Source organism: Macrobrachium rosenbergii, chromosome 14 (genome assembly GCF_040412425.1).
Source record: "Macrobrachium rosenbergii isolate ZJJX-2024 chromosome 14, ASM4041242v1, whole genome shotgun sequence".
Lineage (NCBI taxonomy): Eukaryota > Metazoa > Arthropoda > Malacostraca > Decapoda > Palaemonidae > Macrobrachium > Macrobrachium rosenbergii.
In genome coordinates this window covers 7,527,259-7,544,837 of record NC_089754.1, presented here as the reverse complement: position 1 = coordinate 7,544,837, position 17,579 = coordinate 7,527,259, and the positions used below count along the sequence as shown (strand labels likewise).

Sequence of the window (17,579 nt, the reverse complement as noted above, 5' to 3'; positions counted from 1 at the left end):
CTTCCTTTTTCCGTTCAGGCACAGGAGGAGTTCAGCTATTGCCACTACCCATCGAGTGAAGTGAATTTTGAGTTTTCAGGCACTACCCATGTTCAGATACGGAATTGCCATCTTATCATTGTTGCACCAACGTCTCCATCGTCAGTTAAAAAAATACCGTAACTAGCTTGAGCTAAACAACGGCAAACTAAATTATCAAATACAATTATTCCACCGAGTTTCAGAGGACGTCAAGCCGATGAAGTAGGATATTCCGCTTTGATCGACTATGTTTGGCCTTAGGGTGGCTTCACAATTAACAATTGTCAATCTTTTTCTTTGAAATACCCCTCCCATCTCTCAACCCTAAACAGACTCATCCCAAACATAATTTTGCAGTTTACTTAATTTTCCTGATATTTTGTTGCTCATTTCATTTAAAATGATTTTCTTTAGGTCTTACTGGGTGAAGTGGGAACGACTGCTGGACGAATTCAACCCCTGCAGTCCGAAGCGTCACGGCAAGTTTGATTCAGGTAGAATCAGGTATCCATGGTATGTATCTTGGGAACGTAAGTGGCAAGAAAAATTAACACACCTTTATCTATATTAAGCAATCCACATGAAATCTATGGTTACTTTTACATAATTCTAGGGAAACAACTTGATAATGACAGTAAAATCTTCTGATTTTACAAAGAACCAGTGCAAGACAGAGGTGAGTGGCACAGTGCCTGTGGAGCGATTGGCATAGTTCATAAACACTCTGCACCTGTGTAAGAAACGGCTGATTCTTTAGAAGTTAACGACACAATAGGATCGTTACTGATTCAGTGGTTAAAAGATGAATGAGGCATATGTTATCGTCGACTTATCATTAAATATAACAAATGTCATTAAATACAAGGATAGAATTAACTGTAAGAGATGTGATTGAAAAATAAATCTAATTGTAATAACGCCACAACTTGGAAAATGGATTCGTGTATCACATACCCGGACGCACATGTAAAGAGAGAGAGAGAGAGAGAGAGAAATTGTTTTCATATGATCTGAATAGATAACATATTTTCCGTTAGCAGCAATGGACGATCAGTGCTTTCAAAATAGATGGATAAACAGATAGATAATTATAGTTTTCAAATAGTCTCAGCAATGCGAGAGAGAAACAGAAAAATTATATTCTTAGTGATTGGGAATGGAGAAATAGAGAGAGAGAGAGAGAGAGAGAGAGAGAGAGAGAGAGAGAGAGAGAGAGAGAGAATGTTTTATATGGTTTTAGAAACACCCTCCGGAAACAGACATAAAAAGGAGAGCAATTATAACGTCTGCCATCTCGGCCTACAGCGCAATATGCTAATCTAAATTTCCCTTTTAATAACGGAGTTCATTAATTCATTCTTATTCGCCAGGAAGTGATTAGCGCATTAATAGCACGTGTCACTAAACTAATTGGGGTTCGTTAACGTGCACGAACTTTGATTGACACCTACAACTTTTCATCATGTGAGTTCTTTTGGGTTATTTATGTCATAAAGCGACCGACAATATTATATTAACCAGAGATAGCATCTGTATGATTCAGTGTCAGCCACCTCGAATTCTTCTCTGGAACTGTATCAGACCTGAGTCAAAATAATATGTTATTCTACTGATAAAACATGAGAATGACAAAACTGCCAAGTGTCATGATAGGTTCACGGTCATTATCTTCCCTATAAAAGAAAACAGTTGTACCCGAAAAAAAAAGGCGACCATTCCATCTTTTGCTGTTGCTGTTATTCCAGTTCCACTCAATTAGGTTCATCTTTTTCAGGGAGTTTATTGAGGGTTTTAATCGGATGATGATACGTTCCAGATAAAAGTGCCAGCTTGCCTGTCATGAAGCCAGGTGTTTTACATGAATTTTCTGTAACTTCCGCGTGATGAGACCTTTTCAATTTTGTTGGAGTATTCCTTATTTCTTATACATAAAAAAGACATATAAACACACAGAAATATATACATATATGTATATATATATATTTGTGAGTATATTCCTATCTATCTATCTGATCTGTTTATCTATCTATCTATCTATCTATCTGTATATATATATATATCTATATATATAATATATATATATATATATATATACATATATATATATATTTATATATATATATATATATATATATATATATATATATATATATATATATATATACACACATACATTATATATATATATATATATATATATATATATATATATATATATATATATATATATATATAGATAGATAGATAGATACATACTTACAGATAGATAGATAGATAGATAAACAGTCAGATAGAGATATAGGAATATATATATGATCGGATATTATATTTGTGGCTTAATATTTGTGAATATGAAAATATAAGATTTAATCAAGCTAGGTAAAATGATGTCTCTATCTTAAAGGTCCTAGAAGAAAACGGATTTGGGAGAAAAGGGCAGTCTTTTGTAGATCCTTTATGGTCTCCGGGTTTAATTTTATGTATATTCAAGTTAAACATAAACAGACTCACAAAATACTTCCCCCCCCTCTCTCTCTCTCTCTCTCTCTCGATAACACATATACACACTAGGTATATATATATATATATATATATATATATATATATATATATATATGTTTGAATATACATATATTTATATATATATATATATATGTATACATATGTATATATACATACATATATATGTAGATGACAGATAGATAGATAGATAAATAGATAAACGCAAAACTTCAGTGATATTATTAGTGTAAATGTATTTGTTGTCGTTGAGCATCCTTGGTGCAGATGTGAATGAAATAGCGGTTGAGTGAAATGGAGCAACGACATTTATCTGAATTATGAAAGTCGTTTATCGATAATGAACTGCACAACATATATATATATATATATATATATATATATATATATATATATATATATATATATATATATATATATATTACATATACGATACATCTTACATATATATATATATATATATGCCCTATATATATATATATATATATTGCCCTCCGGTTCATGTTTAGTGGACGTGTATAGATGAGATCAGGTAAGGCCACCGAAATTCCGGATTGCTTTCTTTTTCATGTGCTATCCTCTTTATCATTGCCTCCGGTTCATGTTTATCTCTCTCTCTCTCTCTCTATCTCTCTCTCTTTCTCTCTCTCTCAGGCTAACATTCCAGAATGCTCAGCTTTTCATCTCAAGCGTTATTTAGGAAACGTAACTGGGATATTTCCTTATGAATTCTTATAAGCAAAAAAAGTTAAAGAATGCCGTTGGTGTAGGCCTTTATCAGTATTAACTGAAAAATGGCTGAGTTATTAGCGAGCCTAAAATAAGTACTTTAGCACGCATTGCTTAGCATAGGTTTTGTTAATGTTTTATAGGTATACATGGAAAATCCGGGACACACAGACACCCACACAGTTACTATTTATGTATTTATATATTTAACATATTTTAATTTATGTTTATTAGTTTTTGTATCTGTTTCTCCTGGGTTTTCACTTTTCCTTGTTCGCTTCCCTTGAAAGCTGATAGCATATTGTCGTTCCACCTGGATTTCGTACATTTTTACGATAATCATTATGATAAATCAAACATTTTATGACCATTTTTATTGATTCCGTTACCTTATTGGAGCACTTTTAATCTAATAATATGCAAATATGTCATGTCACAGCTGAACAGAAACAGCATCAATATTTCAAACCCCCGAAATACAACTAAGCTGATCGGGGGGTGGGGGGAGAGTGCTAACAAGTGTTACTGATGGAAGAAAGGAGTTGTTAACCTTCATGCAACCTGAATAATGAAACTGACTTTTATTCTTGGTGGTAAGTCCTTTAAATCTTTATCGTTTTGTGGGTTTGGATTGTTCCTCTTTTGTGCGTCTTCCCTTCGTATGGTCACCCCTCAAAGAACACATCCTATTGTTGCCGGATGACCTTTTTTCCAGTCGCACAGACGTTGCATTCCAATTTCGCCTCAAAGGAGATGGGGCATTGGGCACGTAATCCAGAGTGCCCATTTCCCTTGTTGCTCTTCTATTGTTAGGGGTAGACGTTTAAGGACACGCTGCTTACAGAAGAGAGAGAGAGAGAGAGAGAGAGAGAGAGAGAGAGAGAGAGAGAGAGAGAGAGAGAGAGAGAGACTGCAGTCACCGTGAATCCATTTATAAGGTTGGCTTTATATGGTATTCTCTCCGTTTACTTTTAGATCTTGTCATTTATGGCATTCTATCTTGCTGAGGTGCACTTTGGAAGTTTATGGTTTTTTAATGTTTTCCAGATAGACAATGTATTTGTACATACTGAAAAATAATAACCATATTTTAAAAGTTACGCGTTTTATAGGATTAATCGACAAGCGAGAACACAGAGGCACTATTTTCCGATAAATACTGTTGAAGAGCCGATAGTACCAGAATAGGCTTTAATAAGATTCCCGGTGTAAGAAACGTGAAAGGTTACAAGTAAAAGGAGAAGAGGCTCTTACCATATGCGGTATACAATAATGGAAATGAAACTTTCTTAAATCTTGTGTGTGATGTGCAGTTCCCAAGATTTTACTTGAAGCTTCTTTGTGCTCTTTGTGTCGAAACTGGATTCGAGCGCTTCATCTCTCTCTGAAATACACACACAGCGCAGAGAGAGAGAGAGAGAGAGAGAGAGAGAGAGAGAGAGAGAGAGAGAGAGTAGACTGCCAGCTCTCAGTTAGTGGTATGTGTGATCCTTAATCAAATGCTCAAAAGACAGAAAATATGCTGGTCTTAGCCTTTTGTTAATCACCAGTCAATATGATTCTGGAATTTGTATAACATTTTGTGGAAAGTATTTTTGAATTTCAGCCCCAGGGATAACAACTAACCGCATTCATTCTATGAAATTTGTATGCAAAAAAGTAAAATTATAAATCTCTTGTTGCCATCACTTGCAAACGCATAAAGCAAATGTCTTCCTTTGTTGAGAGTTAATGCCTGCTCCAGTTACATTCTGTTTATCTAACATCTTTTGATGTTTAAAATCTCCTTCTACAATTAGCAATGTATCATGCAAGATTCTCTCTGTGTCTTATGTCATATGTACTTGAATATTTAGCAAGAATGTTTCCCCTTTCGTAAGCTTTTCGTCTTCGTTCGAACGTTTTCCTTGAATTCTCTCTTTCTTTCGCTCTGAACTTAAATCTTTCTGGTATATTTTCTGCTTTGGACGTCTCTACAATCGACACATGAAGCTACATTACACTCAGCAAAGTTAGCCAGTATCAATTACCTGAACTGTGCAATCTCTTGTTTAATAATGCTGGGCAGAGCCACTTCATACGTTCTCTTCGAGGAGAGAAAAAACTGAATTTCATTCTCCACCATAAACATGCTTTTCTGGTTCATTAGTGCTTTTTTTTTGTGAGAAGAGTTTTATTTCCCAAACCGATAATGAAGAATCGCGGAAGATATATTATTTTGGCATAAGTCGAATCCCACAACAATAATTAGAAGTTGGAACCGGGTAAACTTGACTTTATCGACCGCTGATGTGCTGATGATGACCAAACTCCGGCTGTATATTACTTTTTATTGGAAGTTTTGTACTTGAGTACAGTCAGTTCCCACGACATTTTTTCTGAAATGGTTTTGCCTATTGTTGTCTACCCTGTAGTCATTGGTCTGTTTTATATAATACAGTGATGAGTGGATTCATTTGGAGGACTCTTTAAGAATCGTTGTCGCTATTCTACGCCATAAAGGGTTTTTTACTTTCTACATTTTACACAATAAAATTTTAGTTTATGAACATTTGTTGAATAAAGGAATTGCTTGTTAAGCTTGGACTCAATCAAGATGACAGTTAGCACAATTTGTACAACAACAACAACAACAACAACAACAACAACAATAATAATAATATTATTATTATTATTATTATTATTATTATTATTATTATTATTATTATTATTATTATTATTATATTAATGTTTCGATTATTTTACTCTCAGCTCTCCTAAAACTAGTACCTTTTGATTCGTTGTTACACCCTAACCTCTCGAAAATAAATGTTTTACTTCAAGTAAGTAACTTGAGCCCTGCTTCCCGGCTTATTATCCGATAATTTCCTTAGTCATTATTTGCAGTTCAGATCACAACCGACACAAATAGCAGTATTATTCTCATATTTTCATGATAAGTTCAGCATTATCCCTGTCATTTTCTAAATTTCTTTTTCATGTTTGACAATAATATATTTCCTCGTCCGCTGGCTTTTTCAATCGAGGCTATTTACTGTCACGTCAGACCTCAGCTGAGATCTTTGTCTTAAGACCTTGTCTAAAGGTCTTCTGAGTCACCTTCCGCTCATCAAGAGGTGTCTTTGGTCATTTTTAATGAGCGTCCCTGCGTTCCTTTGTGTCTGGGGAAGTCTTCCCGCTTCGTTGTGTGTCTGTCAACTTTTTTCATGTACATTTTTAGTTATACGGTTTGGGCGCAATTATATCTAACGGTATTATAACAGTTTTTTTTTATATATAACATATTTGAATCAATATTCATGTGTCATAATTCTTTAAAAAAATCACATGTCCTGTGCTTGTCTAGCAGTTAATCTATACACCTTACAGTAATAATAATAATAATAATAATAATAATAATAATAATAATAATAATAATAATAATAATAATAAAACAGAAAAAAGAATGAAACAGGAAACCCATGCATGGACAGTTCCTACAACAAACTAAAGAACCGTCCAGCGATAGGTTCAGAGGAAGGAACTCAGGAAAGAAACAGAAGGAAATGATAATATGAGAACAGGATCAGCCCCTAAGAACAAGATACATACCCAGAACAATAGACGGAACCAATTTCTTATCAAGAGACCATAAACCACACTGCGAGTGACTGTCCAGCACTGGCACAGAACCAGTCTGAAAAGAGACACGACTCAGTGGCAAAAACCCTCCATCAGGGTCTTTGCAAGAAATGTCAGACAGCATGCAGCATCAGATGGTAGGAACACCATTTTAAGGGCGTAGTAGAAAACCAGCAGGTAAAATATCAGTACAGGTGGCCATTGTGCTTGTGATACAAGCACAATGACCACACCTGACTCTGAATGACTAACCCAAAACCACGGTACTCACGAGTGGAGGGGAGAGAGAGAGAGAGAGAGAGAGAGAGAGAGAGAGAGAAATATCAAGATCTGCGGACTGAATTGAGGCTATGAAATATGCCAGTAGAGGAAGTGCCCATAATTATCGGAGCACAATACCAAAATTCCTGAAAAAAAATTAAGTGGAAAGCATGGTAGCCTAAGGACTCATGCAGAAATGTGTTACTAGAAACAGCACATTTAGTATTAAAATCGATGGACTCCTAAGGAAGATAGATGCAACTCGGAATCCCCAAACTGTAAACCATCAGTCTGGATAGACTGTAATATACATTTCCATTTTCTCAGTTACTGCAGCTATCATCATTATTATTTCTCGACAATGAAAACGACGGCCTTCATGTTGCATGAGAAAGAAGACCTGCTTTGCTGCCAAGTCATTTTGATCAGTTTTCAGCTATATAGCACCGTGCTGATAGAAATTCACGACCGAATAACGGTGTGTCAGCAAATGTTTAGTTATGCTCGTATTCCATGTGCAGGTCCTCACGCATTCCTCTGACCAGCTTATTTAAGTAATAATGAAAACGTGACTTAGACCTTTCACAAAAAAATGCATATTCATTATCTTGTACTTGAGCAGGTCAGAAAAATGAGAAATGCTCAGAGAGAAAGAGAGGGCGTTAGAATGTTTCTTTGAAAATGAAAAATGAAAATGAAAGGAAGCCATCATGAATCACCTTGATCAGCTGAAGAACTAGTAAAGCCTTCACACACACTTTCAAATAAAGACTAGACCGCCACCCAAAGCAGAGTAAAGCAGAAATACTATTAACAAAAATGAAAGACACCAAAAGCAGCAGAAACACAGGGCAAGAAAGAGACAGAGAGTCAGACCACGAGCAAATACAATCGTACCGACAAACAAGAAAACACGTGCAGTCGTACTTATATATAGTACAGGAAGGAACCAAATAATAAAAAAAAAAAAAAAGACGAGCCGCTTGCAAAATCAGTCAGACAAAACAGCACGACAACATTGCCACAGAATATGAGTAATCAAACAAAGAGTGAAGATGAAGGTTGCAATGTAGGAGAGGAATCACGCTGGAAAACTAGTAAGTATATAAGACGACAAAGGACGGGCAAAACAGTAGCATCAGCAGTCAGACAGAAATATTAGAAAGCAAAGACACGTTTAGGCAGACTAGCACCAAAAGCTACCAGACAAAAAGACAAGAAATCGATGTCAGACAGAAGTCAGAGAGACCACCAATAAAAGCAATTAAGCTGAACACAGAAAATTAGACAGAGACAGAGAGAGAGCAATCAGACAGAAAGGCTAAAAAGCGAAGAGACAAACAAACGGACAGACCGCCAAACAGATGGCGATGCGACGGGCATTAGCATCTTTGATTGCCTATTTTGGGACCACGCCTCGCCCTGCTCCTGCTCCTATCGCAGGCAAGGGTGTTAGGCCTAAGCCAGATATCACTGTATTAAGTTAATGACTTTATTGTGCCTATTAAGCCGACATTATTCCACAGGCAGACGCTTATTACCGGGTGTAATTGGTATAATTGCCTTCACATTAAAGTTCTGTGTTAAGTAATTTTTTTAGCCTCTTTATCCATTTTTCTAAGGATAATAGCAAATTAGATGATGATTAATGAAAGCGAGGAAGTGTGTATTTATTGTTTAGCAGTAGAGTAAATGTCTGTATTTCAAATCTGATAAGGAAAAAGATAAAATACCATTTTTACAAAGGCAAATAAAACAATATTATCAATATTGTTCAAAATCTTACTTTTCCTACTCTTTCGAACAAAATGCCAAACGTTTACTACGAATTTGATGCTCTATGTTAAGAACTGGGGATTTGCATATCAGGATGAAAACCAATAGCACATTAAAGCCTAACACAGTATTTATCTTTAATTTATGATGGCGTTAAGTAAAGGGAGAAAATGACTAAAGATATGATGTTCCCTCTATGGAAGTTTATAGCCGCACGTTAATTTGCCCTACACCAGAATAAGAAACATTTATGTATATTTAAAAGAATTTTAATATATTTAAAAGCATTTTAATATATATAAAACTAGCATCCATAAAATATAGGCCTTCTTCTTATCTAAAATATGGGGACCATGCCTATGGCACACCTGGAATCCAGAATATAAAACAGGGATAAAAAATAAGCCACGGAAAAGTGAAAAAATGAGAGAAAAAAAAAACTGACGAAAGCAGGAACGCAGCGATTCATCAGTGATGGCGAATGCCGGCCTTGCTAACCGAGAGGTTAGCTCAAGGCGTAGAAGAACCATATCGTTTTTCCATGAATTATTTATGACAAAAAAACGCCACTGGGTGGTCAGGGCTTATCACGCCATCGGAGATCGATCGTGCATCTGAGTTTTAACAGAAAGGCTGATAAAAGCAGAGATTAGATAAAAGTCGAGAGACGTATACGAATGATGAGATAGACAAAATATTTAAGAATATGTGAATTGGTTGATAATACGTTGTAGGGGAGGTGGGAGAGAAGTCGATAAAAAAACCTTAAGTTGAATGAAAGTTTGGTCATTGTAAATAAGTAGAATATTCAATAAAGCTTTCAAATTCTCTCATTTGCATATCCTGACTTATGAAAGACAATAATGATAATAACGATAACCATATTTGAATAAAACAGAGAAAGGCTATTGAAAGGAGAAAGCCACAGCCATTTCCAAGCTCAGGGGAAAGAAAGGAAGGAGTGAAGGACCTGCCTCTGAAAAGACGAAATGCCATAGGAGCCAGGACATAGGGAGGCAAGAAGAGAGTTCTAGAGCGGGGGAACACACGGGACAGAGACTCACCAAACTTTGCAATCCGAGGACCACTAGGTTTCGCACTAAAAGCTGGAGGAGAAGACCGTCAGGCGTTAATCAATAGAGACAATAATAAATAAAGTAAACTTCGACATGCTGAGATGGAACAATACAAGTGGCTATCAAAACGGCAATCAGTAAATCAAGCTGTTAAGTCTAAAATTTAGTAAACAGCACAAGAACAATTTTGTTCTTTCTGAAAGTGTTGGCCAAATGCGTTATTTTGTAAAACGAAATACTTCTTGTAACCTCAGTTAAATTTTATTTTTTGAGATTTCGGCTTACATATAATCAATTTTGTTTTCTCAGCAGTCTTAGGTTTTATAGTTTTTAATTTTCAGCAATGAAGAGGAAGAATTAGGCGATGAAAAATGTAATGAGAGGCGGAAAATACAGCTGTTCTCCTTTATCAAGGTTAAACTGTATCGCTCACATCAACTATCAAACAACAGTTGGTCCGGAAATATGCATTGGCTTCCCATTCTCTTAACTTTTTGTTTTATTTTTCATCTAAAATTAGGTAAAGAAGCTCTAAAAATGCCCTGTGTCACTGAGTGCTTATATCGTACAGCGCCTTATAAAGCATATAGAAGGCAAAAGGAATCATATGAGTCTAGCAATCCAATTGAAGATGCAAGGTTGACTGAACCATAAAATAACAGCAATTTCGAGTAGCCGGCTTGTTAGCCCTCTGTAGGCAGAGAATGTCCTTTTTTCATCAATTACCATTTCGTGATTCATTTCCTAGAGAATCATCAAAATTATTTGGTTTATCACAACACAGCGACAGATTAATGCCAGGAATTTCAGTGGAATCTATTTTCTTCGTTTTCATTTTTTCATTTCGTTATTCTGTGGTTGATAAAATGGGTAAGGATTGGGTGACAGAGTGGTCCATCCACAGTTTAATGTGATATACACTCCTGACTCCGTCTGGAATTGAGATGGAAACACTAATTCAAAGGTTCTTTGCCTTTCCCGTTCTCTTTCAATTTGACATTAATTATTTTCTGTTGATACAAGGTGATGGAATGCTATCTCGAGGTTCTAATTACCATGTTTTTTCTTCATAACAATAAAATTTGCCTCTTGGGTCATCTTCGTAAAATATTTAATAACTGAGCCTCTTTCATTCAGTTTTGATCTTACTAGATTGATATCTCGAGCTGTTCTGATAATTCCTTTTTCGATATTGTCGTGTTGTTTCTCCTTCCCAGTTAGGTCCCCTTGGCTTGGATTGGTCTTTATCTGAATAAAGGAGTACTGATTTGTATACCATGAAAACTGAATCCCTCCAAAGTAGTAAGCTTTCAAAAATACTCCTTTTCTTTACTTGTCAAGAAAAGCTTCCTTCCGAGGATCGACGTTAAACTTTATTTCCTTTCAGCATTTGGAAGGTTAACTTGTGCATTGTTTGTTATTCAATAATTCTATAATTGTAAGCTAAGATAAATACCAGGTTTTTGGATGTTAGGAATAAAACGAAGCAACATACATTCTTAAACTATATTGTGTCTGTACAAAATTAAATTAATTAAAGCTGAACCCTAAGCAAAACATGTTTTAAATAACATTAAATGTAGAGACTAGATCATCAGAATACATTACTGAAATTGTATTAATGAAAATAAGTAAAAAATATATAAATAAAAATTAAATACAAGGAAAATTCGAAACATTATTGGAAAGAAAATCACTAAAAATAATACAGTGGAAATGAGAGAAAACTATAAATTACCCAAAAAATATACACATAAGAAAGATTATTGTCGAGAAAATCTCTGGAAATAAATATAACCACCAAACAGACAAGGAACAAACTAAAACTCCGAAAGGTTGAGATCAGTAAATGAACACAATCAGGATCAAAGTCACGCCCAGATTTCTTTCTGAGCGAAATGGATCACCAGATTTCGCGCGCCTTTCTGTCACATTCCGGATTTTCAACGAATGATGCACTGTGCTTTCGTACAGAATACATCCAGAGTTGAAACTGATTTGGAGCAAAATTACCCTGAGATGAAACTTGACATCAGATGTACGATAAAGGGAGACTTCAAAGTCTAGTGTGAGGATTCACACTGTGATTTCGGGAAATCGATTTTCAGGCAATGTTAGAAAATTAAATAGAACTGAATCCCCAAAAGATAAAATAAAATTACAATTGAAAGTAGAGTGAAAGTTGAACAACTTGTCGAGTTATCAGTCCAGAACGACAGCAAGGCAGCACATTTACAGACTACAAATAAAGCCATCATACACCAAGAACGAATAAATACACAGTGGAAACGGTTAATTACATAATATACATACAAACATAAATATCAGTTCAGAATTCTCTTTAAGCTTTACAGAAATTGATCTAGTACAATAATCTAAATAAAAATAAAATAACAGAGGTAGCTGTATGTATAATAAAAGGTGACACGTCATTAAAATAATATACAGTTTAGCTTTCAATTAATAATTTAATATTTCGATGATGTCTCTAAAACTTGACGAACCACTTCTGTACAGACCTTGACCAGTTACTTCTGTAACTTACTTGATACGCTAGTTGCACAGAGTCTGGTCCAATTACCTTTTAAAAGAACATGGCAAGACTTCTGCAGAAAAACAGGCGAATTCTTTCTCTTGGAAAGGCACTTCCACAAAGAACTTTACATACCACATCGGCAAATGGCCTGTCAAATCACTTCTAGGAAGACATGTCACGTTATTTCTTGATGAAAGCAAATTTTAGTTCTGTTAAAAAAAATTCTTCTCGAAAAATCTTTCATACAGGACTTGGAAAATCACTTTACAACATGTAAATTATTTATCACACATCTTAAACAAATGTTCTTGTTTTGTGTTGGAACAGACTTGGAAATGACTGGAATGACTCATGCCATCTTTCATTTATTGTACAATATTTTGCGAAAACTAGACGACATACGTCGAATAGATTTTTTGACCTGCGTGCGAAATGAAATCTTGCAGTTCTGCAGTAACCTTGACTATAATACCAAAAGAACGAAAAAAAGAGACTTCTAGGGATATTACAAAAAAACTAATTTCGTTTTGCAGAAGCACAAAGTAGCCAAAAAATAACCCCAAAATGCTAATGATGTAAACATAGCATAGCTTCACAAAACCACGAGACCCACACTGCCAACTTCAACTGACTAGTATGGTTATAATAATCTCTCTCTCTCTCTCTCAACAACAAAGACTAATAGTAACATAAAGCTGTACCTAACATTCACATGAAAAAAGAAACATAGATATTAATTTCTGTTCAAGTTAACATTGACTAGTTTCACTGAGACAGCGTGCTTGCATACACACATGCCTTTTCCTGTATACACCAAAAGAAAAAAAATTATTACATACAATATCATGAACTGTGGGATTCATGATTGTTAAAATTAACCAATATTTTCTTCTTTTGACCACTACCATAACGAATAATTCGGCTTCATGATTTAACAGATTACGTTTTCGCTCTAAAGAGATTTTGTTATACTTTCGATATTCATCTGTGACTCAGCAAACAGGATAACCAAAAACAAAATGAGAAGTTAACAGTTTTCAGGAAAGATTACGAAATTAAAGCTAATAATGACTACAATAATGAAATATACAAAATGACGTAAAACAACATTCTTGGTAGCTTCTTCACTGTCTTAGCATTTAAACCAAAATATTAATTTAATGATAAAAATTATAACAATATCTATAAATAATCATAGTAATAACTTATTGCCCCATCATGGACGTGGCTCTCCCCTTGAGAGATGCGGGTTTCCTCACTCTGAGGGCTGGCATTTTCCTCAGTTGCTCAGGCCCTGAGGTGAAGGAGGACCTTCTTGTGAGGAGGCTGACTGAGCTGGTGGTCCTGCAGGGCGGAGGCTGGACGCTTCTTGGAGCAACCTCCACCGCTCGCAGGAGGCTGAGGTTCCGCCATCTTGAAATTAGCTAGCTTCCTCGGCCTTACGAAATCTGTTGGAAGAGAAAAACTTGAGATCAGGAACGCGATCGAGTGACAGCATCAGCAGTTTCTCGACAAGTCTATAAAAGAATGAATTAATGCGCAGACACGAATAAGTCATGTGTCAAGTTCTTAATAGCAGTACAAATTAAGCAGGTGAATTCACGATAATGGACTGACGAAAGAAATGCATTGCAAAAGGTTAATTCTTAATAGGGCATTAGCGCTTTTAATTTAACAGAATTGAAATATAACTCCAAGTGACTAGAGAATTGCACTAACAAAATGTAATGGATAATACACATGTACGTATATTGCGTGCTCTTACAACATACATTATTTACGTGTGTTCGTGTTAAAGCAACTGAAACAACGCAGTATTTCAAGGATTAGTGTACGTTACAAGAGAAACGTATTCATTCACTCAGTATAAACGCGTACACACACACACACATTACACATATTACACACACACACAGATATATATATATATATATATATATATATATATATATATATATATATATATATATATATATATATATATATATATATATATATATATATATATGTGTGTGTGTGTGTGTGTGTGTGTGTGTGTGTGTATTTATATATTGATGCACATGTTAAGGACTACCCAGTGAACCTTAATTATACTTTTAAAACTATCAGAACGATTCGTTTTTAGGTTATTCCAATTCTATAAGGCAAATATAAGGCCATTTATATTTCATCAACACATGAAACTTGACAAAGTAGAAAACCTGAGGAATTAGGGAGGAGGAATCCGAGTTAACTGACTTATGATCCTATTTGGACACAGCATCCCCCTTTCTGTCATGGGCTGCCCAAGAGCCAGAGCGAGCGCCAAAGCGCGCAAGGAACGAAAGAATAACTTTATGTCTTCCGTGAATGCTGGAGTCTACAACCCGCAGAGTTTAAAACCAAAACATTTGTCTCTTTTAAAAGTTTCTCTCAGGATGTGACGTGACATTTAAATCCTCTGATAGTTTATCGCTGAACAGGTGTCAACAAGCTTATTATGATAACACTGAAAACATCACCCATACTGTATACCTATGTTACTGAATAGGCAGAATAAGATTAGTTTTTGCAATGAGCAAGGAAAGGTGAGTAGGTCATGACTACTATTCAAAAATGCATTTAATTAGACTTGAAAATATAACTAATCTTGATTAATTTTTGACAAGAAATGTTGATAGGTTAGCCTGGAAGTCTACGAAATAAAAGCCATCAACTTTCAGAAAAGGATTCGGCAAAACATAATATATATATATATATATATATAATATATATATATATATATATATATATATATATATATATATATATATATATATATATATATATATATATATGTGTGTGTGTGTGTGTGTGTTTGTGTATATTATATATATATATATATATATATACGTGTGTGTGTATGTGTGTATCTATTCCTTCATATATATTACATTCCCACTTCTGTATTCCCTTTTATTCCCAGATGGACGTACGTTTTGTAAGTGTCCTTTCTGGTTTGCTTTCTCTATATGTTTATGCACTTCGAATACTAAAATAAGCATGAGAATGATATTAAGACTGGATAAAGGTTATACTGTACCTGTAATGTGTGTCTGTCGAAGGCTGTTGATTTGACTGCCGTCATTTGTTTGTAGTGACGATGAATCTTGTTCGTCTGCCGCTGACTCGTCACTGTCTATGCCGCTGTCTCCCTCCGTTTTGACGGCTTCTGATGACGCTCTGTCTACGGGTTCGATCTTTTCGCTATCCTTGGGGCATGCACAGGTCTTCGAACTGCAAAGGTGACCCTCTGCGTCACTTTTCACCGTTCCCACTTCCGCTGACTTGCTCTGGAGGTTAACGCTGCCACTACTTGCACCTGTCGACTGACCCTGGGTGACCTCCTGACCTGAGACATTAGACGAGGAAGAGGGCAAGGTAGCACAAGTCATTTGCACTCTACCGTTGTCGTCGGCTGGGTGGGGAAGTTGAGGTGTTGACCCGAGGTCACCAGCCCATGTTGTTTTGGACGTGGCTGCTTCCGACTGGGTACTTGCAGTAGCGGTGGCTGTAGGCGGGTCAGGGGAGGCCAAAGGAGATACTGGTTTCCAGTGGAATCGGCCTGTGGGCAGGGGCACTCCCTGAATGGGATCGAAATTCCACTTCTGCGTGAACTCCTCAGCCGAGATCGTCAGCAGGGACTCGGCCAACTGCAGATTTTGCCGAGAGTCGTTGTTTCCGAGTAGAGACAACGCCCTTCGTGCCCCCCGCCCGCGCTTAAGGCTAAGACTGACTCTGGGCGGACCGGGTTTTATGGGCTGCAAAACAACCATTTTTTCCCCCTCTCAATTTGTCGTTTTTGTTAATATTGTGAAACGAAACCGCAGCTAGCGAACGCTATCGTTTCTTTCACGCAATATACACTACACACTGGCAACGGGTCCGATATTCTTTCGCTGCAGACTCCTCATCTGTGAATGACGTCACTGAGAGAGCGGGACTACAGTGAGATCCTATCGCTCCGCGGTCTAGTTCGCAACTAATCCACAGCCACGGTCTCTCTACTCTGCCTTCTCTCTCTCTCCCTCTCTCTCTCTCTCTCTCTCTTTTCCTGTGCGTATGTGCGTGCGTCTCCGTCTCGATTCTCGACTGCTAAACTTTCGGCTTCTGAGACTGGGGAGTTGAGGCTGTCGGCAGAGCTGGGACGCTCACCTGTAACCGATGTCGAATGGGGATTTTTTCGTTTATTCTCTTGTCCCTCCTACTGCTGTACTTGTGGTTTCACTTCAATGATTATGGACTCTTGATTATTTTTGATAGTTTTATATATTACCAAACAAACAGGAGCTGAGAAAAAGACGAAAAAATAAGTCATTTGCGCTTTATTTATGCTATCAAAAGACGCATGGCAACGCTCCGCAGTGCTGGGTATTAAAGAGGGAGTGACGTCACATGTTCACCGCTAGCTCCGATTGGCCGGTGGCTTACACCCACTCAGGAAGGAAGCTTTACGGAAGAAAGGCGAACAGATAGACAGACAATCTCACACAAGCACGAGCAAGCAAAACCGCGCAAGCACGGGCAAACGCCAATAGGGAAAAACAAGTCGGATTTGTGAAGGATGCTGCGTCCGCAGATGTCACAGATGCTAAAAGTGCAGCGGGAGGGAAAAGGGGAAGGAGTAACAATGCCATCTGTTCTCGCCGCGGTTGCTGAACGTCCTTATATGGCCTGCATGATACACATGGGGCGGTTGAAAAAGAAATCGTTTTTTCTGTTCTTTCCTCGGGGGATAACTATCATCATTATCATCATTCTGACCCATGCCCTAGAAGAGCATCTTGCTCTGAGGAATATTTATATGCAATCAAAGTACGATTAGAAAAGCCTCAGTCGGAAGATTGACCTGCATTTTGTAAGGACTGAGATCACGACGATAACAGTAGTGAATACGTATCCGAAAAAAAAAAAAATATGCTTGGGACACTCGAAATGTCTGAGCTTCGCGAATTGGATTGTAGACCGTTTCCCCTTGAAGGTGGGAGAAAATTTACAGATACCCTAAAATTTCTCTTTGG

At 36.6% G+C, this 17,579-nt stretch overlaps 1 protein-coding gene across 1 annotated transcript; it reads right to left on the bottom strand.

Annotated features, from left to right (window-relative positions):
• Window positions 1-11,496: 11,496 nt before the first annotated feature.
• LOC136845707 (uncharacterized) lies at window positions 11,497-16,670 on the bottom strand. Its single transcript, XM_067115873.1, has 2 exons — window positions 15,602-16,670; window positions 11,497-13,988 (listed from the first exon to the last, which is right to left on the bottom strand). The coding sequence occupies exons 1-2, from the start codon at window positions 16,332-16,334 to the stop codon at window positions 13,828-13,830; spliced, it is 894 nt and encodes a 297-aa protein (XP_066971974.1). The 5' UTR covers window positions 16,335-16,670; the 3' UTR covers window positions 11,497-13,827.
• Window positions 16,671-17,579: the final 909 nt, after the last annotated feature.

What these genes read in the sequence shown, in the direction of transcription:
- LOC136845707 (XM_067115873.1), bottom strand. Translation starts at nt 16,334, where the DNA reads ATGGTTGTTTTGCAGCCCATAAAACCCGGTCCGCCCAGAGTCAGTCTT. An exon ending in TCGACAGACACACATTACAG is followed by an intron (nt 13,989 to 15,601) that starts GTACAGTATAAC and finishes CTCTTCCAACAG; the next exon opens with ATTTCGTAAGGCCGAGGAAG.